At 43.6% G+C, this 26,459-nt stretch overlaps 1 protein-coding gene across 1 annotated transcript in view; it reads left to right on the top strand.

The window, feature by feature from the left end:
• Positions 1–26,459, top strand: part of adcy5 (adenylate cyclase 5) — a 167,585-nt gene that overhangs the window by 135,193 nt on the left and 5,933 nt on the right. The window contains exons 9-16 of the mRNA XM_060929728.1: positions 5,924–5,946; positions 7,437–7,596; positions 16,101–16,198; positions 20,522–20,609; positions 21,288–21,404; positions 21,497–21,661; positions 23,020–23,195; positions 24,883–24,903. Coding sequence (XP_060785711.1) covers positions 5,924–5,946; positions 7,437–7,596; positions 16,101–16,198; positions 20,522–20,609; positions 21,288–21,404; positions 21,497–21,661; positions 23,020–23,195; positions 24,883–24,903 — 848 coding nt within the window. The remainder of the gene's footprint in view (positions 1–5,923; positions 5,947–7,436; positions 7,597–16,100; positions 16,199–20,521; positions 20,610–21,287; positions 21,405–21,496; positions 21,662–23,019; positions 23,196–24,882; positions 24,904–26,459) is intronic.

Genomic DNA, 26,459 nt, shown 5'->3' with positions numbered 1-26,459 from the left:
GAGTGTGTCCCCTCTTTACTTTTTCCAATATGTCGTCCACATACCGTTTCCAGAGTGTTGGTCTGTATTCCGCTGGTATTGTAGTGAGTGCTTTCTGCTCCAGATCCTCCATGAAAAAGCCGCACATGATGGCTGATAGTGGGTCTCCCATGGCAAAACCTTCCTTCTGTCTGTAGATTGTATTCCTGAACTGAAAGTATGTGGATGTGGCGATGAATTGAAGGAGCTGAGTGATGTCTTGTACGGTGAGGTTTGTGCGTTTTCTGAGCGTCCTGTCTGTTTTTAATTTGTCTTGTACTATCTGTATGGTGGCTTCCGTGGGTGTTCTGGTGAAAAGAGATATGACATCATGTGAAATGAAAACTTCATCTTGCTGCATTTTGATGTTTTTTAGTTCTTCTGCCAGATGTTTTGAGTTTTTGCAGTGTTGGTCTGTGAGTCCTAGTAATGGTTTAATTATTTCGGTGAGTGCTTTTGATAAGTTGTATGTGACTGAACCAATGCTATCTACTATGGGGCGTAATGGTGTTCCTGGTTTGTGTATTTTTGGTGTACCGTAAATCCTGGGGATGACATTGGCTGTGGGTACTAAATGATTGTAATCCTGCTTATCTATTTTATTTTCATCGAGTAGTGGTTTTAGTAGTGCTTTAAGTTTCTTTTTCTTGTCTTCTGTTGGGTCTTTTTTTAATATTTCAAATGCGTTGTCACTGAGTAATTCATTCATTTTTCGTTCATATTCATCAGTGTCCATAATCACTGTTGTTCTGCCTTTATCTGCTGGGAGGATTGTGATATCTTTATTTTTAGCTAATGTTCTCCTGGCTTTGGCTTCCTGTTTTGTGATGTTACTGGGTGGTGGTTTGGCCGTTTTCAATATACCAGCTATTGTGTTTCTTAGTGCTGCTTTTTGTCCCTGATCCTGTATTTTCTCACATGCTAATTCAGTTGCCAGAATGAATTCGTCGTGTGGTATATGGTTCGGTGTGACAGCGTAGTTGAGTCCTTTTGCTAGTATACTGCGTTCTGCTTGTGAGAGTTTGTACCTTGATATGTTATGAATCCATTTGTCGTTGATGTGTGCGTGCTCCGGTTCTGCCTTCTTTTTCTGTGCGATGAGTTTGTCCAGTTTTCGTATTTGTCGGGTTTTTGTCTCTGTGAATTCCTGTTCGTGTATGTCTGCCAAGTGTCCGTGTATTGCCATTTCCATTTTCTTGTTTTGGGGAAACCGGCGTTTGAAATTTTCCGTCTCTCTGTGTAGTTCGCTGTTGATATTATTTAGTTTATCCGTTGTGCACCGTATCCGTTCTTTTACCAGAGTCATCCGCACTTTCCTGATCACCTTTTCTGCGTTTCTGGTTGGAATCGGGTTCTTGATGTTCAGGCTGGCCGGTACGACTTCCTCATCCCGGCAGCGCAGATTGAATCTCAGGTGATTCCTGTAGCGTGCCCGTTTCCGTGTCAATCGCTCTAGGCGGCGAAACTCCTTGATGCTTTCGTCTCCGTAACTAATTCTTAATCTTTCGATTACGTTCATTATGTCTTATATTAAATATAGTTAGTTTTTTTTTTTTTTCTTTTTTATCAGACATCTAATTTTTGGGTTTGTTTACCTGACATGTTTCGACGTACAACTTCCGTCTTCCTCAGAGTGTCACCGGATGTTAATTGGTGACGCATCTTTTATCAGCTGCTGTTTCTGAAGGCGTGGCCTTCCTGTCTGGTTTGACAGGTCGGCGTGACCGACCTGTCAAACCAGACAGGAAGGCCACGCCTTCAGAAACAGCAGCTGATAAAAGATGCGTCACCAATTAACATCCGGTGACACTCTGAGGAAGACGGAAGTTGTACGTCGAAACATGTCAGGTAAACAAACCCAAAAATTAGATGTCTGATAAAAAAGAAAAAAAAAAAACTAACTATATTTAATATAAGACATAATGAACGTAATCGAAAGAATGTGCAATATAATGTGCAATATAAAGTGCATTATCTCTCCTGCCCCCTCCCCCCCCACACACACACTTACCCTAACCCCACTTCTCCCCCCCTTCCCCCTCCCCTGTTCCTCTCTTCCCCATATCTTATTCTTTTATATTTGTATCTGTAAATAATTTATTTTAATTTATCTAGAAGTTTTCTCTATTTCTTTTCTCTGTTTCTCTGTAATGATGCTGCTGGAATCTTAATTTCCCTGAGGGAACCCGCCCAAAGGGATCAATAAAGTTTTATCTAATCTAATCTATTAGATCATGCTAGACATTTATCAGACCGCGAGTTGGCCTAGCGGTTAGCGTGTCCGCCTCTCGACTGGGAGATTGCGAGTTCTACTTGCAGTCGAGTCATACCAAAGATCATCATAAAAATGTTATCTGCTGCCGTCTGGCAAGGCACACTGCAATACAGATGTGAGTAGGGAAGTCAGATTCTCATGGTTACCAGAGGACTAGCCCCCTACTGTAACCCTAGCTGTATAGGCGAGAGGCTGAGGGCTATCGAAACAGTGATTGGCGCTGTACCCACCCGCCTCAAAGAGCTGGTTAGTCCTGGGACAAGGGACTGCCTGGGAAGACCAGATTCTGGCTTGGCAGGGACTTTGACTTTTTGACGAGATATTTACATACCTGCCAACCTGTACGCATCTTGCGTAGCCGCTACGAATTTTTACCTCATTGTACGACTGTACGTTTTCACATTAAAAAGTACGCATATCGTCCAAACTCGCATTTCAGTCAAGTTCTCGCTGAAGTTGATACCGCTGATCTGTGAGAAAACTCAAAGCCAGAATGGAACGCTTTGCCCAATCCCCCGCCCCTCTTCCAGAGCGTGTGGCTCTGCCCTCTTCAGCCCCTCCCCTTCCTCCTTCGCGTCTCTGACTTGAGTGCAGCGGTGCAGCCAGGTGGCTAGAGCGAGTCGGGGATTGAAACGTCGGTTAGAGACGTCGTTTTTATATTTGTAACAGAAACAGTTGTGTTTCACGTGTACTCAAGAGCTTCCTAGCCGTTATTTTGTGCATTTACAACACCAACAGTACAGGCTAGTTCTTCATTTAACTTCAAAGCCGTCACTCGAGGTTGCATATTCGATGCAGTAACCAACGAAACCTGATTACAATTCCTCTCGCGCTCTCATTGAATCACTATGATCAGTACCACTTTATTGATGTGCTCAACAAAACGTAGCGTGTTGTATATCTTAAGGGCAGTCGGTAACTTCTGTCAATGGTAGCCTAGAATGTTTGCAGATGATGTGAAGTCGAAAATTGGTCATCCCTCTTATGAAAAAACCTGCGTGGTACTGCAGTATCAAATGCTTTTTTATACAGTATTACTGCAGTAAATGCAATATTTCGAATGCAAATGCAATAGTTTGCACATGAAAAAGGCATACTACAAAATACTGCAGTGTACTGTATAATGCAATATTTTTACTGTATAATGCAATATACTTCCAACATGTTAAAAAATGCAAAAGTCTAAACCTATTGCATGGGAAATTTGTGCATACCATGTTTTGTGTTGAAAGTGCCTTTTTTACATACTGTATTAATTTAATGTGTTATTTATTTTGAAAGAGTGGCTCTGGTTTAATTTCATTTCATTTGCACATTTATTTAATGTTTGTTGTGCCTTTCAAAACGGAAGGAAGTTCCCAAGAGCCATCAATAACAGTTTCCCAAAGTCTATCAATAGGAATGTTTTACAAAACTGGACTATGTTCCCAAGGTCAATCAATAAAACTGGATTGAAAGTGTGTTTTTGGTCCGCTGGTTGTGGTCTGTGGGGGCGCATGCGCGCCGGGTTGGGGTGAGGTTGACGCGGGGGGGGGGGGGGGGGGGGGGGGGGGGTGTACTCATGAAATTGTAAAATTGTACTCATAAAATTTTTTCAAGGTTGGCAGGTACAGTATGTATTTATAACCAAAAGCACAACATGTCCTCATAGTGTTCATATAGGACTAGCTTGGGGAGCATAATTATTTTTTTCTGATCTATTTCCAGGTGACCACAGTCACCCAAAGCCTCCCATTTGGCCGTATGCCGTGTTGCATGCAGATATACAGTAGGACCAGATAGGAACTGTTCATAGTTTTTGCCTGTTTGGCATCACCTCGAAACTTCTTGTTGATTGGAATACTAAGAGTGGATAGTTTAAATGTGTAGTAAGATTCAAGCTGCATGTTGAATGTCAGTCTCACCAGATGCGATGCAAACCTATGGCTCCATATGTGACATTTTCCGTAAACAACTTCAAGTTATTTCTAGTAGGGTGCTGCGTCCCAACTGGTAGGAACTGGAGTCATTCAAAATGCTCTCTGAGAAGGCAGAGTCTAATATATATAGGTGTAATAAACAGACTTCTGAAACACTGAGAAGTTTAAGATGTGCCATTTGACCAAAGTTCATTCGACTATTATCCGTAAACATTTATGTCACATAGGGAATTTCAATTGCCCCTATAAGCAGTGTTCCGATTCTGCTGAAGTTTTCAAGTTTTGCCACAAAGAAAGTGTGTTTACCTCGCTTGGATCATTGACAAGCCTAGGTAAAGTGAATTTTAGAAACACTGAGTTTACACCACCGTCTTATTTGAAGCAGAAGAGCCTTCTTGTTGCTTCATTCAGATGTCTGGATAATGTGCACCAGGTCCCATGAAGCTCTCACTCCCTGTGATTTTTTAACTTTAGGGTATTAGGAAATCAAAAAGTACAGTACTGGGTACATACAAGGATGTTTCAATTTTACCCCTTGTACAACATAATTTGGACCAATAGCATGACCAGGGCCACAAACTTATACAGTATTTACATTTATTTTACAGTTGGCTCGTGCTTTTTCATGTACATTTGGGACTGGATACAATCCAGTATAAAATTTATTAACACAAATTTAACAAGAGACAGCATCAGCATGGTCACCTCACAGCAGGAAGGTTCTGGGTTCGAGCCCAGCGGCCAACGGGGGCCTTTTGCATGTTCTCCCCGTGTCTGTGTGGGTTTCCTCCGGGTGCTCCGGTTTCCTTCACAGTCCAAAGACATGCAGGTTAGGTTAACATGGGGCGGCCTTGGGCTGAAGTGCCCTTGAGTGAGGCGCCTCACCCCCAACTGCTCCCCGGGCGCTGTTAGCATGGCTACCCACTGCTCTGAGTATGCGTGTGTGCATGTGTGTATTCACTGCTTCAGATGGGTTAAATGCAGACAGGAATTTCACAAGGGTCCTGGGTTTGAGCCCCGTGTCCGCGTGGGTTTCCTCCGGGTGCTCCGGTTTCCCCCACAGTCCAAAGACATGCAGGTTAGGTTAACTGGTGACTCTAAATTGACCGTAGGTGTGAATGTGAGTGTGAATGGTTGTCTGTGTCTATGTGTCGGCCCTGTGATGACCTGGCGACTTGTCCAGGGTGTACCCCGCCTTTCGCCCGTAGTCAGCTGGGATAGGCTCCAGCTTGCCTGCGACCCTGTAGAACAGGATAAAGCGGCTAGAGATAATGAGATGGGTGGAATGGAATTTCACAAGTGTACGTGTGATGAATAAAGTTCTCCTTCTTTAGTATTATTATGATACAGATGCAGAGGCTATTATTATTATTATTATTATGAAGAGGTGGGTATGAGTTTTAGGGAAGGACAAATGGCGATTGTGTGGCTTATGCCCTTTTCAATCTCACTACCTACAGATTTTTGTGTGTGTGCTTTTGCCATGTACATCCAGGTGGGGGCACTGTTGTGTTAGTCTGTGGTTTTTTAAAAAAAAGAGAATTGAATTGATTTGGTTTTCTCTGTGTCTCTGTTGGGGTCACTGTTGTGCACGGAATAGTGAATTGATTATCCTTTCCTCCATCTTTCTGTTACTCAGTTACCATCTTTTTTTTTTGCTCATTTATCATTAATAAAGCTCACACTGCTGATGTATTCTTTTCCACTTCAGGGATTTGAAGACCCCAAGGATAAGTAAGTATTAATCCTTATCTCCTCCTGTCCAATTCTGGTTCATCTGTTGTGGTAAAAAATAAATGCAACCGATTGCAACTTACGCTTTTACTGCCACCTTGAAAAGCTGCTGGGCAATCTCACCTTTATTATCACAGTAATAATATTGGTTATAACATAATAATCAAAGTTCAGATCTCTCAGGCAGAGGTGAGATTTCACCCAGTATTCTTTCACGCTGGCGCTGGAGGACATGCTTTCTGTTTGGTGCTGGATGTGGGAATTGTAATGCATGAGATGCTGTTACTGCTGAATCAATGGGCAAAATCATTGTGTTTTCCAGCTCAAAATTGCATGAACCATCATTTATCATTCATCTCATGATTTACATTCAAGCTAATCCATATAAAAAAAGAATATGTAGAGATAACGCAAAATTGCAAAATATTGGAGGATCTTAAATGCTGATTTTAGTATATTTACCACATTAGAGCTTAATCTTCAGCCATTGCTCATTTTACTGTCACTATTGGAGCTGTTCATTCAATATCATGCCTTAAAGCTAGACTGCCTTTCAGATTTTTCAAGTGTAGGTCATAAAAATAATTTTCCCCGACACCCAGTTATTTTTGTTTAGTGGACCGAAAGCTACTGAATTCGAATCACAGACTTCCAATTTTATTAGTTTTTTTTTAAATAGAACAATTAATGAATTTAGGGCCACATGGCCCTAAATTCTCCGCTATTTTTTCCTGCTTCACTATGACACAATTCAAGATACTACGTCATGCATCACGTGGTGGGCTTGCCCCATTCGCGTAAGGCATTGTGGGATACAAATTTGAAACAGGAGAGAAAAATGGAGGACGTGAGTGTGCAAATAAAACGTGGAAGACCGACTACAGTAACGGAAAGCGAGAAGAAAAGACGTTATGTTGTGAAGGAAAGGAAACACAGGACCAAACTAATAAATATTGGCGGTCAGCGAGCACCTCGGTGTGATCAGCTGTTCATTTAGCAACAGAATGATGTAACTGTCAGTTCACGGTCAAAGGTCAACCTGCGCATGCGCACACAGACTTCCTCTATCTGCTTGACTGCACAAAGCGAGCGATTTCATGCGCGTTATTTGCTCGGGAATCCCCTCAAATTAAATAACTTCCCAGCCACAGAATGGCCTGATATTTTGTTAGATATTACAGAAATAAACAGATATCACAATGACCAAATTTCAGAGGGAACTAACTTTCACCAATTTTATGAAATTGAAAGGCCGTCTTTCTTTAATGATGAATAAAACGTGGCCATGGACACCCTGCGTGAGAGATTGACCATATTTGCTAAATAGACATCATGATGCTGTGAATCAGAGAATTGTGATTTGTTGTATGTTGTCATGTGGTGGGCTGAACTGAGGGCGGTGGGGCATGCCTGTGGATGACCGTCGAAATGAAGGCCAAGGTTCTTGAAAGGCTGAAAGTAGAACAATGGTCTCGTCTTGTGTTATCTAGACATTTCATTTTCAGAAATACTCAGGAAAACCTGAACCCTGAGGATGAAGTGGACGAGTTTTTGGGCCGTGCCATTGACGCTCGCAGCATCGACCGCCTGCGCTCTGAACATGTCAAGAAGTTCCTGCTGACCTTCCGGGAGTCTGATCTGGAGAAGAAGGTACTCCTCAGAGACAGTCATGCTGTTACGCAGTACATCTCTTACAGTACAGAATATCCAGTCTTTGCTTAATTAGCAAATAGAACAAGGGGTTGTTAATGGAAAGAGCAAAAGGCAGTAAAGTGAAAAAGTACAACAATTCAATTACAAATATAGACAGAAATGACAATCACCACATGCAAAGAGCATCTTTTCCCCCAGCATGCTGTCCCACCTTAAACATTATAAAATAAAAGATTCTTGATGTGTTTTATGGGGCGGCACGGTGGTGTAGCGGTTAGCACTGTCGCCTCACAGCAAGAAGGTTCTGGGTTCGGGCCTTTCTGTTTGCATGTTCTCCCCGTGTCTGCGTGGGTTTCCTCCGGGTGCTCCAGTTTCCCCCAGAGACATGCAGGTTAAGGCTAGGCTGACACTTGCACGATTCCGTGGCACGCATTGGCACGACTCGAGTCGTGCCAGTGCGCAAACTAGTCGTAAACTGGCGTGAAGTGTGCGTAAACCCGTCGTGACTGCGTGCCATGTCGGGACGAGAATTTTGAAATGTTCAAAATTTTGGTCACGACAAAATTTCGCGACCGGGTCGTGAACTATGCGCAAACTGTTCGTGATCTCGTCGTGAACTCGTCGGGACGATGCGGGAGGATGCGTGCCAGTGCGTGGAAGTGCGCGCCATGCCACGACTGTCACGAACTACCACGAATAGTTCACGAACAGCTCACGTCGAGTTCACGAGTAGTTCACGACATGTTCACGAATTGGTGCGTGTCGCAGCGTGGCCGTGCCTTCCCACTGACACGGTCATGCATTGATGGCACGAGCAGTTCACGACTAGTTTACGCACTTCACGAACAGTTTGCGCATGGCACGAGCAGTTCACGACGAGTTCACGAGCAGTTCACGAGCAGTTCACGACTACTGCGCGACAGTGGCACTCGCGTCGGTGCGGGGGTATATATAGGGCTTCCCGGACACTTCTCGCCATTCGCAATTTTTTTTCTTGCTTTTTTCTTTAATGTCTTTTATTTTCTATTCCTTCATGACTTTTTTTTGGGGGGGGGAGTTTCGTTTCTTTTATTTCAAAAATGGAACAACTGTGGATGCAGCTCATGAAGCTACTACCATTCTTTCTTGCCAAGGGACAGCACCAGCAGGGGACATGTAGTAATGTGACAGGTAGTCTCGCTGATCCTTTGCATCCTTCTGGGTATGATGGCCGGTTAGAAGCAGCAGCCCCTGCAGGTGTCGGTCAGTCCTCCATCCACCAGGGATCAGATCATGTGTGTCCGGATCTTCGCGGTCCACTTCTGAAATTGCGTGTGGGTATCTGATGAGGATGAGGTTGTGCATGACACAGGCGTGCCCAAGTCGGCACGACACCGTCCGAATTGCGCAAACTCGTCGTGCCAATGCGGGAAGTGCGTAAACTATGCGCAAACTATGCGTGAACTCGTCGTGCCAGTTCGTGAATGTGGACGGGCACGCATTCGTGAACTCGTCGTGAACTATGCGTGAACTAGTCGTGAACAGTGTGGGAGCCTCCCAGTTCGTGCCCCAAAATGGCACGACTTGCCACGACAAAATCGTGGCCAAAAGTCGTGCAAGTGTCAGCCTAGGGTAAGTTACCTGACTACTCTAAATTGTCCATGAGTGTGAATGGTTGTTTCCCACGCCCAGAAATGAGAGGGTTGCGGCAGGAAGGGCATCTGGCATAAAACTGTGCTTCAATTAATACTACATGTGGATCAATGGTGTCCACATGGACCGGGCCTGACCTGGCAACAGTGCTGGACAAGGGAGAAGAAGATGATGATGTATGTGAGATATAGTTACAAGCTAATGCCAGAGTCTCACTTTTTTTTTTTAATCAAAACAGACTGAATGTCTGAACACATCACATGTTTAAAGGACTAAACCATGAATTTCTCTGCAAAACACAGTCTCTGTCAGATGTTTTCAACAAATTGCTCCATATAGTAGGAGATTAAAGCCCCATGACCCAGAGCTTTATCTAGATAATCTGATGGTTATTTTGAGATCATTTTTGGAGAGCAGGCGATGCAAAGCATCAAATGAATGTCATGCGGAGAGAAAGTGAATGTGTGGCATAGCCCTGGGAGGTGATCTGATCTCATGTGTAAAACTGACTGAGAATGCTGCTCTAACACCAGCGATACAATTAATGTAAACAGGCTGGTTGTTTTATTTGAGTAAAACTGATTTTCATAGATTTGGCTGGATTTCTAAGGATTTTGTGCATGCGGGAAAAACAGCAGGACAGTTCGGTATGCGTCTTACAGTGTGTCTCCCAGCTGAAACAGAAGCTGGTATGAGAGTCAAAAGACGCATTAGATGACCTTTTGGTGTGAATTGACCTTTAATAGCTATCACTTAGTTGTATGTTTTTATTTTTTATGATATAAAAATTGGGGCGGCATGGTGGTGTAGTGGTTAGCGCTGTCGCCTCACAGCAAGAAGGTCCGGGTTCGAGCCCCGTGGCCAACGAGGGCCTTTCTGTGCGGAGTTTGCATGTTCTCCCCGTGTCCGTGTGGGTTTCCTCCGGGTGCTCCGGTTTCCCCCACAGTCCAAAGACATGCAGGTTAGGTTAACTGGTGACTCTAAATTGAGCGTAGGTGTGAATGTGAGTGTGAATGGTTGTCTGTGTCTATGTGTCAGGCCTGTGATGACCTGGCGACTTGTCCAGGGTGTACCCCGCCTTTCGCCCGTAGTCAGCTGGGATAGGCTCCAGCTTGCCTGCGACCCTGTAGAACAGGATAAAGCGGCTAGAGATAATGAGATGAGATGAGATATAAAAATTAAAGGTGTTGTATTACTTGTGTGAAGCAGCCTGTTTATGTCGAAGTGGGCTTACATAAATAATGAACATCCATATGAGCAGATTGTGAGAAAAGGTACAGTGGATATAAAAAGTCTACACAGCCCTGTTAAAATGGCAGGATTTTTGCGATTAAAAAGAAATGAAACCAAGATAAATCTTGCCTGAACTTATTCCACCTTTATTGCAAAATTGCGATCTATACAAAGAAGGTGAAAACAGAAACTGATTAGAAACTGTGAAGCGAAAAAAGGGGGGAAAAAAGAAACTCGTACAAAAGCCTGGTTGCATTAGTGTGCACACCCCTAAACTAATACTTAGTTGAAGCACCTTTTGATTTTATTACAGCACTCAGTCTTTTTTGGTAAGAATCAAAGAAAAAGAATCAGTTTGACACATCTGGGCTTGGCAGTTTTTGCCCACACCTCCTTACAAAAATGTACCAGAGCTGTCAGGTTGCGAGGACATCTCGTGTGCACAGGTCTCTTCAGGTTACCACACAGATTGTCAATCGGATTAAGGTCTGGGCTTTGGCTGGGCCATTCCTGAACATCGATCCTCTTTTGGTGAATCCACTGCTTTGTTGATTTAGCTGTATACTTTGGGTCATTGTCATGCTGAAAGCTGAAATTCCTCTTCAGCTTCCTAGCAGATACTTGAAGGTTTTCTGTCAGAATGGACTGATATTTGGAGCTATTCATGATTCCATCCATCTTGACTAAAGCCCCAGTTTCAGCTAAAGAAAAGCAGCCCCAAAACACGATGCTGCCTCCACCATGCTTCACTGTGTGGATGGTGTCCTTCTGATGATGTGCTGTTATTTTTGTGCCAAACATACCTTTTGGAATTATGGCCAGATAGTTCAACCTTGCTCTCAGCAGACCGTAATACATTTTTCCACATGGTTGTGGGAGACTGGATATAACTTTTTTGCAAAGTTTAGCCTGCTTGGATATTTCTCTTTGTGAGTAAAGGCTTACAAAAGGTGTATACTCACTGCTGTTTAAGATGAGACTGAATGTGATTGGTTGACTCTGAACACAGACACATCCTTGATTATTAAAGGAGAACTGAAGTCATTTTTAAACTTGCTTCATTTCTTAATTAGCGTGTTATTCAATTATGTTTTCGGTTTTAGTAACCTTATATCGTGACTCGTATTGGCAACTAATTGAAATTAAATATTATACTTATCGGCCTGTTCGGTTTTCAGCCATGTTGAATTTAGTTCGTTTGGTCCGCGGCAGGCGTCGCTTATCCACGCGATCTTCACGAGACTTGTGCGAGACTTCGAAACGTGAAGTGTCAGCCAGGTGTCAGTGCCGCCATTTTGAAAACTGTTTTCCAAATGAAATATTGCACAAAAACGAGTTTAAATGACGATTACGGCTTACTTTTTTCAAACTTTCCTGATTGCTATCAAAACAAACAAAGCTTCCGGCTTGATTACATCAACATTCAAAGGAGGGCGCGCACATCTTTTGACAACGTTGGCAGATGTCGGCCGCTTTGATTTCCGCTGTACGTTTTACTTCCGTCCTACGATGTCTCGCACAGGTCTCAGCGAATCTCGTTTACGGCCATTGCTTTGATATATGGACTGATCTATTACATCGCGTATTTCAAACACTCATAACTTGCTATAGCAGTGACAAAATAGCTGTCGGAAATACATTCCTATATTTAATAAAATGAGATAAATAGAATTTTGATAACAAAACATTTGCCTTCAGTTCCCCTTTAAAGGGTGCGCACAATTATGCAACCAGGTTTTTGTTTGATTTTCTTATTTCCTTTTCCCCCCTAAACAGATTTGTTTTCCCCTCCTTTGTATAGATTGCAACTTTGCAATAAATGTGGAATAAGTTCTGACATGATTTATTTTGGTTTCATTTTTATCACAATAAACCTGCAATTTTAATAGGGGTGTGTAGACTTTTCATATCCATCGTACAAGTTATGTGAAGTTCTGCTTTAAGTCAGTGAAATACTGTTTTATCCTTGCATGTGTGATAACAAGGGTCTTAGAAAGTAGAACTAAATATAGCCTAGTCTCGTCTCATCTCATCTCATCATCTCTAGCCGCTTTATCCTGTTCTACAGGGTCGCAGGCGAGCTGGAGCCTATCCCAGCTGACTACGGGCGAAAGGCGGGGTACACCCTGGACAAGTCGCCAGGTCATCACAGGGCTGACACATAGACACAGACAACCATTCACACTCACATTCACACCTACGGTCAATTTAGAGTCACCAGTTAACCTAACCTGCATGTCTTTGGACTGTGGGGGAAACCGGAGCACCCGGAGGAAACCCACGCGGACACGGAGAGAACATGCAAACTCCACACAGAAAGGCCCTCGCTGGCCACGGGGCTTGAACCCGGACCTTCTTGCTGTGAGGCGACAGCGCTAACCACTACACCACCGTGCCGCCCCATATACCCTAGTGTTGGACCAAAATACACTATGTGGCCGAAAGTTTGTGGACACCTGACGGTCACACCACAAAGTCTGGAAAGTCTTTGTATGTTAGAGTATTGCAAGTTCCCTTCACTAGAACTAAGATTCCCAAACCCGTTCCAGCACGACAGTGCCGCTGTGCACAAAGCAAGCTCCATGGATACGTGGTGTGTCAAGGCTGGAATAAAAGTGCACAGATCCCTGATCTCAACCCCACTGAACACCTTTTGGATGAACTAGAACACTGACTGCAGCCCAAGTCTTCTCGTTCGATATAAGCACAGGACCTCGCTAATGCTGAATGTAGCTGAATGAACATAAAATTTAGTGTAAAGGCTTCCCAGAAGAGCGGAGGTTATTATGACAGCAGAGGGGGGAAAAAATCTGGAATGGGATGTTTAAAAAAGACGTGTATCTGAGATGGTCAGTTGTCTACAAACATTTGGCTATATAGTGTAGATTTGAATATCCCACAGTGGCAGCGGATTTTAAATGTCTTCAGTCAAGAACATTTATTTATGACAATGAGAAGATCTACAAAGAAAAAAGAATTCAAAGTTTTGACTTCAGCCCAACCAAAATAGCAACACGCCTGCGGTATTCATGAAATTGTGCACGGACTGGCATGAAAATGGAGCCCAAACTGTTTTGAACTGCAGCAGAGATGAATTTCAAGTTCCCTGAATTCAGAATGCATCACATGGTGAAACATAAGCAAAGCAAAACAGCATCACCCTCAAAGCCACAGTCACAACTGAATAACCCTGTGTTTCAAATCAGTCACGACTGATCTAGTGACATACAGATCGTCACAAGGAAGGGTTGCATAATGCATCAGCCTCTATTACCTTTTGTTCCCTTTTTATCATGAAAGTCCCTTTTCTTTCCTTTCTCTTCTGGAGACTGAAAGGTAACAGAGGGTGAATACAGCATATTCACATCCTCCGTCTGCAATTACTGACTATTCCAGCAATAAACATGTCCTTTATGCCATAGCTCAGAGACTGTAGTGCCAAACTAGGGGTTATGTTTAAGGAGACGTAATTTGCTGCTTTTTATTTCCTTCCACTGCTTGTGTGTTTAAGACAAGGCTCTGAATTTGATGCAGTCACCTCCCTGTTATTTAACATTCATTCCTCTTTGTAAGCCAAAGACATTTTGTTAAAGTTACTAGAGTGTGCTTTCAACCCACTTAACAAGTCATTCTATTGTGGTTATTTTAGATTTTTCACATTTCACATGTATCCTGTAACTTAGATTAGATTAGATTAGATTAGATTAGATTAGATTAGATAGAACTTTATTGATCCCTTTCAGAGACTCAGATTGTTTTGCAGGTCAAGGGGCCCACAGGGCCCCTCCTGGGAAAAAACAGGGGCCCATTTCTACAATGGGGGGCCTAGTGATTATCCTTCAGTTGAAGCAAACCTAGTGAGCGAAGCGAGCCCAATGAACAGCTGGGGCGCCCAGTGGCTGTTTTTTTCTTTTCAATTCTCTTTTTTTTTTGGTATTAGAAGCCATATGAAGCAATGTAGATGACAAAAATCAATGCTTCAACCAAATATATTGAGATATTGTTTAATCAGTGGCAATATTTTGGAATTCAACCACAGGCCACGATATACACTCTAAAAAATAAAGGTGCTTCAGTGGTTCTTCAAATCTCTGGATGGTTCCATGGAGAGTCAAAACTCTGTGATGAACCATTACATTATGCGAAAGGTTCTTCACATTGGAAATGGTTCTTCAGAGCCTGGCATTCTCTTACCATTTGCTGGTCAATGCACGTAGGCTATGCTTACACAAATCTGTCTTCACTGCTCAAACAAATGGTTTAAATGGTTCTTTAAAGAACTGTTGCATGAACGGTTCTTTGAAGCCCTGAAAAAGGTTCTTCTATGGCATCGCCCTGAAGAACCGGTACTGGCCCCATTATTTTTTAGAGTGTATCACATCTATATTATCTCCTCCTTGTAAATTATAGCACAAGAATGGGTTTGTTTTTTGCATGCTGTGACGGTCTAATTCTGCTTGTCTCTAATCATCTCTACTTCTAATTTCATTAATTTATTTTATTAACTTGTTTTCAGTTTGGTGTAGGCCTATGGTAGTAGTAGTAGTAGTAGTAGTAGTAGTAGTAGTAGTCACCAGTGGTGGTGGTAGTAGTAGTAGTGGTTGCTGTTGTAGTAGTTGATGTTGCAGTAGTTGTTGTAAACCTAGTATGACTAATTACCTTGGGTATCAGGGGTATCAGTTTTTTCAGGTGTATGTATTCTCTTTCTGCCGAAGAATGACAAAATAGATGTATTTTTTCTTTTTTTTCTTATCCATGTTTTCTTGTCTCTTTTGAATATTCGTACATAGACCGTAAGACGCCACCTAGCGAAAGACTTGGATCAGGTTTTACTCGCTTGGGACGCTACAAACGGGGCAGCGTATGGTAAATACACGAACGGGTCCGACGTATATTCAATATGGCGGCGGTCAAAACAAATTCATCCGATGCTGAAATCTGTTGAATATCCAGATAATTATGTTGGAAGTTGCATATTTGTGCAAGATTTTCGATATTGAGACCATGAAGTCAAGTAATACGCCACGAAACGTTCCAAATAGGGTATAAAATGCTCGCGTCCATATTGGCCCCTGCCCCTCTCGACAATGCGTTCATTATTCGAAATAGTGCGTCTTAGACACGGGCGCGCCAACAATCTGAGTCTCTGCCCTTTGGGCAGGTTCCCTCAGGGAAATTCAAATTCCAGTAGCATCATTACAGGATAAACAGAGAATAGAAATAGAGAGAAAAAACCTCGAGATAAATTACATTAAATTAAATTAAATTAGGTATTTGCATATACAAACATAAAAAAGAATAAGATATGGGGAAGAGGGGGGAAGGGCCAACGGAAGAGGTATTGCACATTATATTGCACATTGTCCAGTATTGTTTATTGTCAGGCTAGGCTACTGCTCCTTCCCATCCTCTGTCCTCCTGTTACCCCTCCTCCCCCCCAGAGAGGAGTTGTACAGTCTGATGGCATGGACTTGGTACCATTCCTCAGCTTGTGTTTCCTCCACAGCACTTATTGTACAGCTTTATATCATTTCTATGCCCTAGTGTCTATGGCTCATTCATGTATGAGTAAAAATAAAATATCTCTCTCTCTCTCTCTCTCTCTCTCTCTCTCTCTCTCAAATGTCTCTCTTAAGTATTCTAAGCAGGTGGATTCGCGATTTGGAGCATACGTAGCCTGTGCCACGCTTGTCTTCTTGTTCATCTGCTTTATCCAGCTTGCCGTCGTACCACCGTAAGTATCCATTATACTGTATATCATGCTTTATTTTATGCAGGCAGTGATAACTAATTAGGTGCATTGCAATGGGTAACATCTGAGCATCTGCAACAATAAACTTGAGTACAAGCATAAACTCAGTGCTAGGAAAAGCGGGAGGTTGTTTTGAGAGATGGAACAGAATTCCAGAGATGAGGGTTTTTTCTTCATTGTATAAACAAGTCATGTTAAACGCAAGGGACGTCAGGTGTAAAATTTATGTAGATTTAACACTAAATGAGACCGTCAGTGACGGCGTAGCTCACTCCAGCCCCATCTAGTCCAGAAGGAATGATCTAAAGTGTGTAATAAATGTTGCAAGCTCATCTCATTATCTCTAGCCGCTTTATCCTGTTCTACAGGGTCGCAGGCAAGCTGGAGCCTATCCCAGCTGACTACGGGCGAAAGGCGGGGTACACCCTGGACAAGTCGCCAGGTCATCACAGGGCTGACACATAGACACAGACAACCATTCACACTCACATTCACACCTACGGTCAATTTAGAGTCACCAGTTAACCTAACCTGCATGTCTTTGGACTGTAGGGGAAACCGGAGCACCCGGAGGAAACCCACGCGGACACGGGGAGAACATGCAAACTCCGCACAGAAAGGCCCTCGCCGGCCACGGGGCTCGAACCCGGACCTTCTTGCTGTGAGGCGACAGCGCTAACCAGTACACCACCGTGCCGCCATGTTGCAAGCTATATACACTATATACAAGCTGTATATATAGAAGCGATATACACCCTAGGAATACATAACTATTTGCCAGAAAGAATCCAAAATGACGAGGAATTGACCGAGAAGAAGCGATTTTTGTTGAACTGCTCATTAAGGCTTAATTAGTCCATAACTTCATTAATAATTGTAATTAAGCAAATCTGGGTAGAAGTTACATGCACTTACATGCACCCTAGGTCCCCCTATCTTCATGCCAGAAAGAATCAAAATCGGTGAAGAATTGAGGGAGAAGAAGCAATTTGTGTGGAAACTGCTCGTTAGGGCTTAATTATTCCATATCTTCATTATTAATTGCAATTATGCAAATTTGCATAGAAGCTGTATGCACCCTAGGCAGACCTACCCTCCTGCCAAGAAGAATAAAAATCGGTGAAGAATTGAGAGAGAAGAAGCAATTTTCGTGAAATGTGGACGACGCCATACGGACGACAGACAACATGTGATGGCATAAGGTCGTCGCCTGTCGGCCGGATGAGCTAAATATGGCGTACAACCAAAGCTTAGCACAAAACGTTTCAGATTAGCGCTCTCGTCTTGCGTCAGGGATTTTTGTTGAAATTGAGATTTTTTTGAACGTTTTATTGAAATGGTTAAAATTGTCACTTGTTTTAAAGGGATAGTTCGGGATTTTTGACATGAATCTATATGGTATCCCCGTCAGCAGTGTCGTGCATCCACACTGACTTACCCCCGACAGTGTTCTGTGAGCCTAGATATTGTCCAGTGTTGGTCAGTGCACAAGTAGTTCCGGCAGGTTTCCTGGGGTCTGCAAAGTAACACGTTTTTCTTCTCAAAACAGCTCGTGTTCGAATGAGTGATTTATTAGCATAACAAAACCCTTGTAGTCCAAAAAGTCACACCTTGTAATTGCTTGGGGCTACTTTCTCTCAATAGCGATCAGTGCGCGCTGTCACTGTTAACAGTTGTGTGCGAGCTAGCCAACAACTTTCATTAGTTGTTCGACAGTGTTTAGCAGCGAGCTCAGACCAGACGCAAACGCAAACAAGGTGATGCTCAGGAAAAAGCTTTGCTTCAAACATGAAATTGCAACATAAATGACTTGGGGATACACAATAATAATAAAGATATGCGTCACCAATAAAATGTTATGGTATGTATATGATTATCATTAGATTCATTCAATGATTCGTGTTTTGACTGTAGGTTGCAGTAACCTACTGCAGGGCTCAGACTAATAAAATATTACGCCATACAATATAATTGAGCACTTGTACAGTAGGGTAATAACACTCACTCTGCAGACAACTGGCCATCGGGTCCAGCTGGTCTGGGGCGCTTCTTCCAGTTGATTTTCGGGATGTGGAAAAATGTCTCCAGGACACCCGCAGTCAGGAGCGCAGGTAAATCCTTATTGTTGGTGATGCAGACAGATGCTGACGCGTCGGCCTCCTCGTCAATCGAAATGTCTTGCATCCGTGGCATAACGAGGTCCCATTCTTGGCAACAGTAGCATTCAACCTCGGTCTGCATTACTTCACACTTGAAACAAGTACACCACCAATTGTCCGTCACTCGAGGTCTCGCAGCTGCGGCTTCACCTTCCACCTCTCTGCTCACCATCTCTCTCTCTCTCTCTGCCCGTTCTACTTCCATCTGTTGAATTTCAGCATCCGTATATTCGGGTTCATAAAGATACCCCCTTGGCTGTGTGCTGAAATCAATGTCTTCGTCGTCGCTGCTGTAGTCAGACATGATGCAGTCAACTTCCCAAGCACTAAACTAAGTGAATGAAACAGATAGCCTAGCTACCTGTCAACTAGCGACTGTAGCGCGCACTGATCGCTATTGAGAGAAAGTAGCCCCAAGCAATTACAAGGTGTGACTTTTTGGACTACAAGGGTTTTGTTATGCTAATAAATCACTCATTCGAACACGAGCTGTTTTGAGAAGAAAAACGTGTTACTTTGCAGACCCCAGGAAACCTGCCGGAACTACTTGTGCACTGACCAACACTGGACAATATCTAGGCTCACAGAACACTGTCGGGGGTAAGTCAGTGTGGATGCATGACACTGCTGACGGGGATACCATATAGATTCATGTCAAAAATCCCGAACTATCCCTTTAAAGACACAATGAAAATACATGTTAAGACAATGCTGTAAAGAGCATTCATTTAAATACTGTACAAAAAGAGAGCACAGGTGAGGTTATGTTGAACATTTCTTTATTCACCCAGGCAGTATAGTACGGGCTTATCATTAACTTAACCTTAAAGGTAGACTGCCTTTCAGATTTTTCAGGTTTAGGTCATAAAAATAATTTTCCCCGACACCCAGTTATTTTTGTTTAGTGGACCGAAAGCTACTGAATTCAAATCATAGACTTCCAATTTTATTAGTTTTTTTTAATAGAACAATTAATGAATTTAAAGCCACGTGGCCCTAAATTCTCCGCTATTATTTCTTGCTTCACCATGACGCAATACAAGATAGTACGTCATGCATCACGTGGTGCGCTTTCCCCGTTCGCGCAAGGCATTGTCTCATCTCATCTCATCTCATTATCTCTAGCCGCTTTATCCTTCTACAGGGTCGCAGGCAAGCTGGAGCCTATCCCAGCTGACTACGGGCGAAAGGCGGGGTACACCCTGGACAAGTCGCCAGGTCATCACAGGGCTGACACATAGACACAGACAACCATTCACACTCACATTCACACCTACGGTCAATTTAGAGTCACCAGTTAACCTAACCTGCATGTCTTTGGACTGTGGGGGAAACCGGAGCACCCGGAGGAAACCCATGCGGAGAACATGCAAACTCCACACAGAAAGGCCCTCGCCGGCCCCGGGGCTCGAACCCAGGACCTTCTTGCTGTGAGGCGACAGCGCTAACCACTACACCACTATGCCGCCCGCAAGGCATTGTGGGATACAAATTTGAAACGGGAGAGGAAAATGAAGGACATGAGTGTGCGAATGAAACGTGAAAGACTACAGTAACGGAACGCGAGAAGAAAAGACGTTATGTTATACGCAAAGGAACGGAAACGCAGGACCAAACTAATAAATATCGGCGGTCAGCGAGCGTCTCGGTGTGATCAGCTGTTCGTTTAGCGACAGAATGATGTAACTGTCAGTGCACGGTCAAAGGTAAACCTGTAGATGGCAGTAATGCAACACTGTGGATGCCAGCTGCTGTAAAACCCAAAAGAAGAAGAAGACGACGCCGAAAGGTAAACTTGCACATGCGCACACCGGACTTCCTCTGTCTGCTTGACTGTGCGAAGCGAGCGATTTCATGCACATTATTTTCTCGGGAATCCCCTCAAATTAAATAACTTCCCAGCAACAGAATGTCCTGGTTTTTTTCTTTCAGTTCTTATTTATGCTTGCGTTATACGCGTTATGTGATCTTTTCTCTTATTATAATTCGCCACCAGCAGCTTGGCACCAGTGCACTTCCACTGTGATCAATAAATGGCCCCATAAGTATATTTGATCCACTTCCTCATGTTTTAGGCTTATGTTTTGTTGTTTTGTTTCCATTTGCTCTCTCTTCGCTTCTAATTTTGATTTCCTCTTTTCCTCAGCTCCAACCTGATGATCGGATTCTACGTGTCATGTTTCATCGTTCTCATGGTCGTTATGTTCGTTTCAGTCATTTACTCCTGTTTTGGGGTAAGCGTGCTAAATTTTGAAAGCTCATCCATATCAGTTTATAAAATCACTTTCAGACATACGTATAAATGAATCCACACCAGTGAAAAAACTCTCACAACAACACCGCACCATGACACACTATAACCATAGCAAAGACTTCGTCCACTATCACAGACTGTTGGCCAGGTTTTATGAAAAGTTAACTCAACATGACATGGTAAACAAACATTTGCTAAATGACGTGTGGATGGGATTTTTTTTTTTTGGTGTTGCCTCTGAGCTGGTCCTGAGAGACCGTGTGTCAGACAAATACATAAATGGCTCTGGCGCATATTTATGCACGCTGTCCCAGAGTGATGGCAGCCGTTCTTTCACCTGGAGAATTAGATTGACCTTTTGGTGAGCTTGTAAAATGTCTTTCAGAAAATTGTTGGCTTACCTCAGAGCCTTAGATGTCTCCACGGACTTGCTTTTAGGATTGAATTTAATTTGATAGGAAAACTAATACGGTGGAAGACGTATGCGCATGTTCAATAATAAAATATTAAAATTAATAAGATTATAATGCATTAGTAGGTATGATTAACTACTCGCAGTTCACAGGTCATCTTAGCAGAGCTTTTTTTTTTAATGAGAGACTAGTAAATGGTTAAATTCACATTGATTTCACATGCTGACCTCGCTTGTCCTCGGCAGCTTTTCCCTGCGCCCCTGCAGCACCTCTCCAAAAGGATTGTCCAGTCCAGACTCAACAGCACTCTGGTGGGGGTCATTACCATCATACTGGTCTTTCTCTCTGCCTTCATAAACATTGTGAGTATACCAACAGAAAGTAAATAATGAACATCCTTAATGGGAATTTGAACCTTACAGGTATTTTTTATATATATATTTGTTCCCTCCAGTTCACATGCAGCACTGATAATCTCAAATCGTGTTTGAGCCAAGAGTTTAATATCACCCGGAACAGTGTGAACGCCTGCCATGTGTTCAGGTCTGCCTTTAACTACTCGCTGTCGTCCCAGAGCCCTCTGTGCTACAGCTCCTCGCCTCCCTGCAACTTCCCCGAGGTGAACACAGATTTCTAAACACTTCCCACGCTGTACATTTAAGATCTGGATCACTTATTCACACACAGATTTAAGTGAAAGCATGTCCTGAGTTCATAGTTCATTAACCAGTGTTTGGTACATTTTTAGAAACTCTAACCCTGTGTCCGAAATCGCTCCCTACTCACTATATAGGGCACTGTATAGTGAGGATGCCATTTTGTAGCGCTGTCCAAAACCTTAGCGAGGATTATTTACACCCTATATAGTGCACTCATAGTATCCCACAATGCATCACGAAAAGTAGTGTACAACTGATGGTCACTAACCAAGCAATATCATGCATCGCGGCCACACTGAAAGAAATCAAATTAAAAGTCTCAAATTTGATTTAATAAAAGGCAGCGGCGGCGGCACGGTGGTGTAGTGGTTAGCGTTGTCGCCTCACAGCAAGAAGGTCCTGGGTTCGAGCCCCGTGGCCGGCGAGGGCCTTTCTGTGCGGACCTGTAGAACAGGATAAAGCGGCTAGAGATAATGAGATGAGATGAGAAAAGGCAGCGGCAAAGAAGAAAACATTCAGCCTTGATTTAAAAAAAACTGAAAGATGCAGGTACTTTGTATTGATTAATGTAGGAAATACACTCAGTATAATATGGATTTATCACAAAAATACATGCATCTCATCTCATTATCTGTAGCCGTTTTATCCTGTTCTACAGGGTCGCAGGCAAGCTGGAGCCTATCCCAGCTGACTACGGGCGGAAGGCGGGGTACACCCTGGACAAGTCGCCAGGTCATCACAGGGCTGACACATAGACACAGACAACCATTCACACGCACATTCACACCTACGGTCAATTTAGAGTCACCAGTTAACCTAACCTGCATGTCTTTGGACTGTGGGGGAAACCGGAGCACCCGGAGGAAACCCATGCGGACACGGGGAGAACATGCAAACTCCACACAGAAAGGCCCTCGCCGGCCACGGGGCTCGAACCCGGACCTTCTTGCTGTGAGGCGACAGCGCTAACCACTACACCACCGTGCCGCCCCAAATACATGCATGTGTTTATTATTTTGAAAACCCACCAGCCGACTGATCTGGCACGTTTTAATTGCGCGACAGTAATGACGTAAATAACAGCACGACGGACTAGTGTCCGAAAGCGTTTTTTCGTTTTACCAGTGAGCTCACTATATAGTCCTCTATATAGTAATTCCCTCTATAGGGAGTAGTGAACGAGTGAGCGATTTCAGACACAGGGTAACAGATCTAGTGGACATGCTGAAGTGTTTATACGGAGTGAATGGTTCCCAGACGCAATGACTTGAACTATACTAAGCTGCTGCTTATCTTCCCCACCCTTCTGCTTCCTCAGTATTTCTCCTCATGTGTGCTGCTCAGCCTGTTAGCGTGCTCGGTATTCTTGCAAGTAAGCAGCATCGGGAAGCTCTTCCTCATGCTCTTCATTGAGATTCTGTACATCCTCATTATGGAAGTGCCAGAGGTCAACCTGTTTGACAATGCAGACCTGCTGGTGATGGCCAACGCCATGTGAGTGGCTCTGTATTTGTGCACTGCCTCTTTACACACACACACACAGCACACTGCACTGCAGATCGCAATCACATATTGTTTGAAAATTTAATTTTGGCCCCTGCAATTAGTTAATTGTGAAACGCCATAATTAATGTCTTCTATAATCCTCATTTATCAAGATGAATCCATTTTCGTTATCTCAGTGCAGTGTTTTATGAGCTTTTATCCATTAAGTTATTTTATTGTCAGATGTTGAGGGCACAGTAGGATTTCTGTGTTACTGGGTCATTGGGTACTTAGATTAGATGTTCTTATGCGCACGTTAGTAGCGAAAACTGAAGACAGGTCCTTTATAGTCTGATGCTTTCTTGGTTATATATCTCATCTCATCTCATTATCTGTAGCCGCTTTATCCTGTTCTACAGGGTCGCAGGCAAGCTGGAGCCTATCCCAGCTGACTACGGGCGAAAGGCGGGGTACACCCTGGACAAGTCGCCAGGTCATCGCAGGGCTTACATAGAATATGTAAGAGATAAAAATAAAATCCTTTCTTTTTGTTTTTTTGTTAGTTTTACTGCATTAGTGAGTCTAGGTGGTTTAAGCAGAGGTCATTACATCATTCTGAAACGGCAGTCATTATAATGAATTGCTTATAAAACCTCATACAAAATGTATAAACCATACTAAATGTTCAAAAGGTTGGTGAGCGAGCAGGATGGATTTGAGTGCCGAGCAAATTCCTGCGAGAGCATTATAATTATACGTGTTTGTTTGCATCACAATCTGTGGACAAAGAAAGCAAACCCGTGTGTGATCAGGACAGATTAGAATATCTCATCTCATCTCATTATCTCTAGGCGCTTTATCCTTCTACAGGGTCGCAGGCAAGCTGGAGCCTATCCCAGCTGACTACGGGTGAAAGGCGGGGTACACCCTGGACAAGTCGCCAGGTCATCACAGGGCTGACACATAGACACAGACAACCATTCACACTCACATTCACACCTACGGTCAATTTAGAGTCACCAGTTAACCTAACCTGCATGTCTTTGGACTGTGGGGGAAACCGGAGCACCCGGAGGAAACCCACGCGGACACGGGGAGAACATGCAAACTCCGCACAGAAAGGCCCTCGCCAGCCCCGGGGCTCGAACCCAGGACCTTCTTGCTGTGAGGCGACAGCGCTAACCACTACACCACCGTGCCGCCCAGATTAGCATATGGACATTTTAAATTTTTTTTGTAAAAGAGCGAAAGAAATCTGTGTTGAGGAAAACTGAAGCCTGCACATGGAGGATCTCAGTTTCTAGCAGTAAAATAACCTCATATGCAGGCAAACCACCGCCGGTTCAAGCAAAGTGGACGATCCCAGGCTGTAACGCTGCTGTTAATCAGTATTAGAGCATCGCTCATCATCATCATCATAACAATCCTTTTATCATCATTATGCACTGGTAAAAGATAAATTATGTGGCCATTAGCAATAAATGTTTATTTTCCAGCATGATGATTTGCTTCATTCATTGATTTATTTCTATAGACGGATAAATTGCTTTCGATGCTTAGAAGGTATTCAGATCCATCTCGTGGATGTTCTCAGACCTGGCTTGGAATTGCTTTTGCGACATCAGTCTGGAAGATAAAGCGGTCATTGTTCCACTCTGCCCATCTAATTCATTTCCGTTCTGTTTTGTGTTCACAGTGAGAACGGTGATGGAACAAGGTAAGATTTTATCTGGTAAATGGATTCACTGAGGTGAATTAAATCCCTTTGAACTCTAACACGTTACTTTGATTGCGTTGCCATAATGATTGCTGTCATTACACAAGCCCACCGTATCATCTTAATGTTTGTATGTGTGTAACTGAGATGGTATCACAATATCCCCCGAGCAGTCAGAGGGGAACCGCCAGGGCCTTCTAGACCGTCAGAGAAGGCCCAAACACATCAGCATTTCAAACGTTATATTTAATTTCTTTCATTCTTAAATTGCTTTCATAATTTCATCATAATTATTCTCTTCTAATTCTAATTCGGTCTCATTTTCGATCAAATTTGCTTCAGAAATGAAAGGGTTACTGTCCTGAAAACATTAAAATCGAGTTATCCAATGAGATTTTTTTGTTTGTTGTCTCTAGGCTGAGGAGAGTTTAGAGCTGGCTCACTCGTTGGTTAGGCCTTCATTTCTGGGACAGAAGGCCATGGCAGTGTGTGTTTATGTAGGAAGTGACAGATGAATTAACCAATCAGATTTTGATTTACAGTGGGAGGGACGGGGCGGCACGGTGGTGTAGTGGTTAGCGCTGTCGCCTCACAGCAAGAAGGTCCGGGTTTGAGCCCCGTGGCCGGCAAGGGCCTTTCTGTGTGGAGTTTGCATGTTCTCCCCGTGTCCGCGTGGGTTTCCTCCGGGTGCTCCGGTTTCCCCCACAGTCCAAAGACATGCAGGTTAGGTTTAGTCTGGCTAACGCAACTTCAAAGCTCTGCGAGCATTTGGTCTGGCAAAGATATTAAGCCCAACCGTTTCCCAAAGCGCGTGGTTGACCCGCCTCCCTGAAATGCCTCAGTTTGCTACTGGTCGAAGCCAGAAAAGGCTGTGACGAAGCTTAAACCAATCACATCACTCTTTCCTCTGACGTATGTGACGCGACGGGGCTAACTGGTAGATTAAACTCTTACCGAAGCCGGTCGGGAGCAAGGCAAAAACGTCCTTCCTTTCAATAAATACCTCCAGGGCTGCTCTTTGCTCCGTTTTCAATGAGAACTTGCTCCATGTTCGTAATGTTTCTAGTGAATGAAGCGCTTCCGGCATAGATTCTGTAAACAATCTATGGCTTCCAGTCGCAGTTCTACTACGTCAGTGCCTTGAACACGCCTCTACCCAGGGCCGTTGGAGATGCTCAAAGTTGATTGGCTCCCGATTTTTCGGGAGCTTGGAAGAGCTGTAGATAGCTTGCCTTGCCAGACTAAGCTCGCAACAGGCCCTCGTGTTGCGTCACACTTAGGATGGGCAGGGCCAGGCTAGGTTAGGTTAACTGGTTACTCTAAATTGACCGTAGGTGTAAATGTGAGTGTGAATGGTTGTCTGTGTCTATGTGTCAGCCCTGTGATGACCTGGCGACTTGTCCAGGGTGTACCCCGCCTTTCGCCCGTAGTCAGCTGGGATAGGCTCCAGCTTGCCTGCGACCCTGTAGAACAGGATAAAGTGGCTAGAGATAATGAGATGAGATGAGTGGGAGGGACCAAATATTTATCGCCCTCGGCCTTCTCGAAAGCCAACG

The sequence above is a fragment of the Neoarius graeffei genome, chromosome 9, assembly GCF_027579695.1.
Source record: "Neoarius graeffei isolate fNeoGra1 chromosome 9, fNeoGra1.pri, whole genome shotgun sequence".
Taxonomy (NCBI): Eukaryota; Metazoa; Chordata; class Actinopteri; order Siluriformes; family Ariidae; genus Neoarius; species Neoarius graeffei.
The sequence above is the reverse complement of the archived record's forward strand: the minus strand, read 5'-3'. Positions and strand labels throughout refer to the sequence as shown.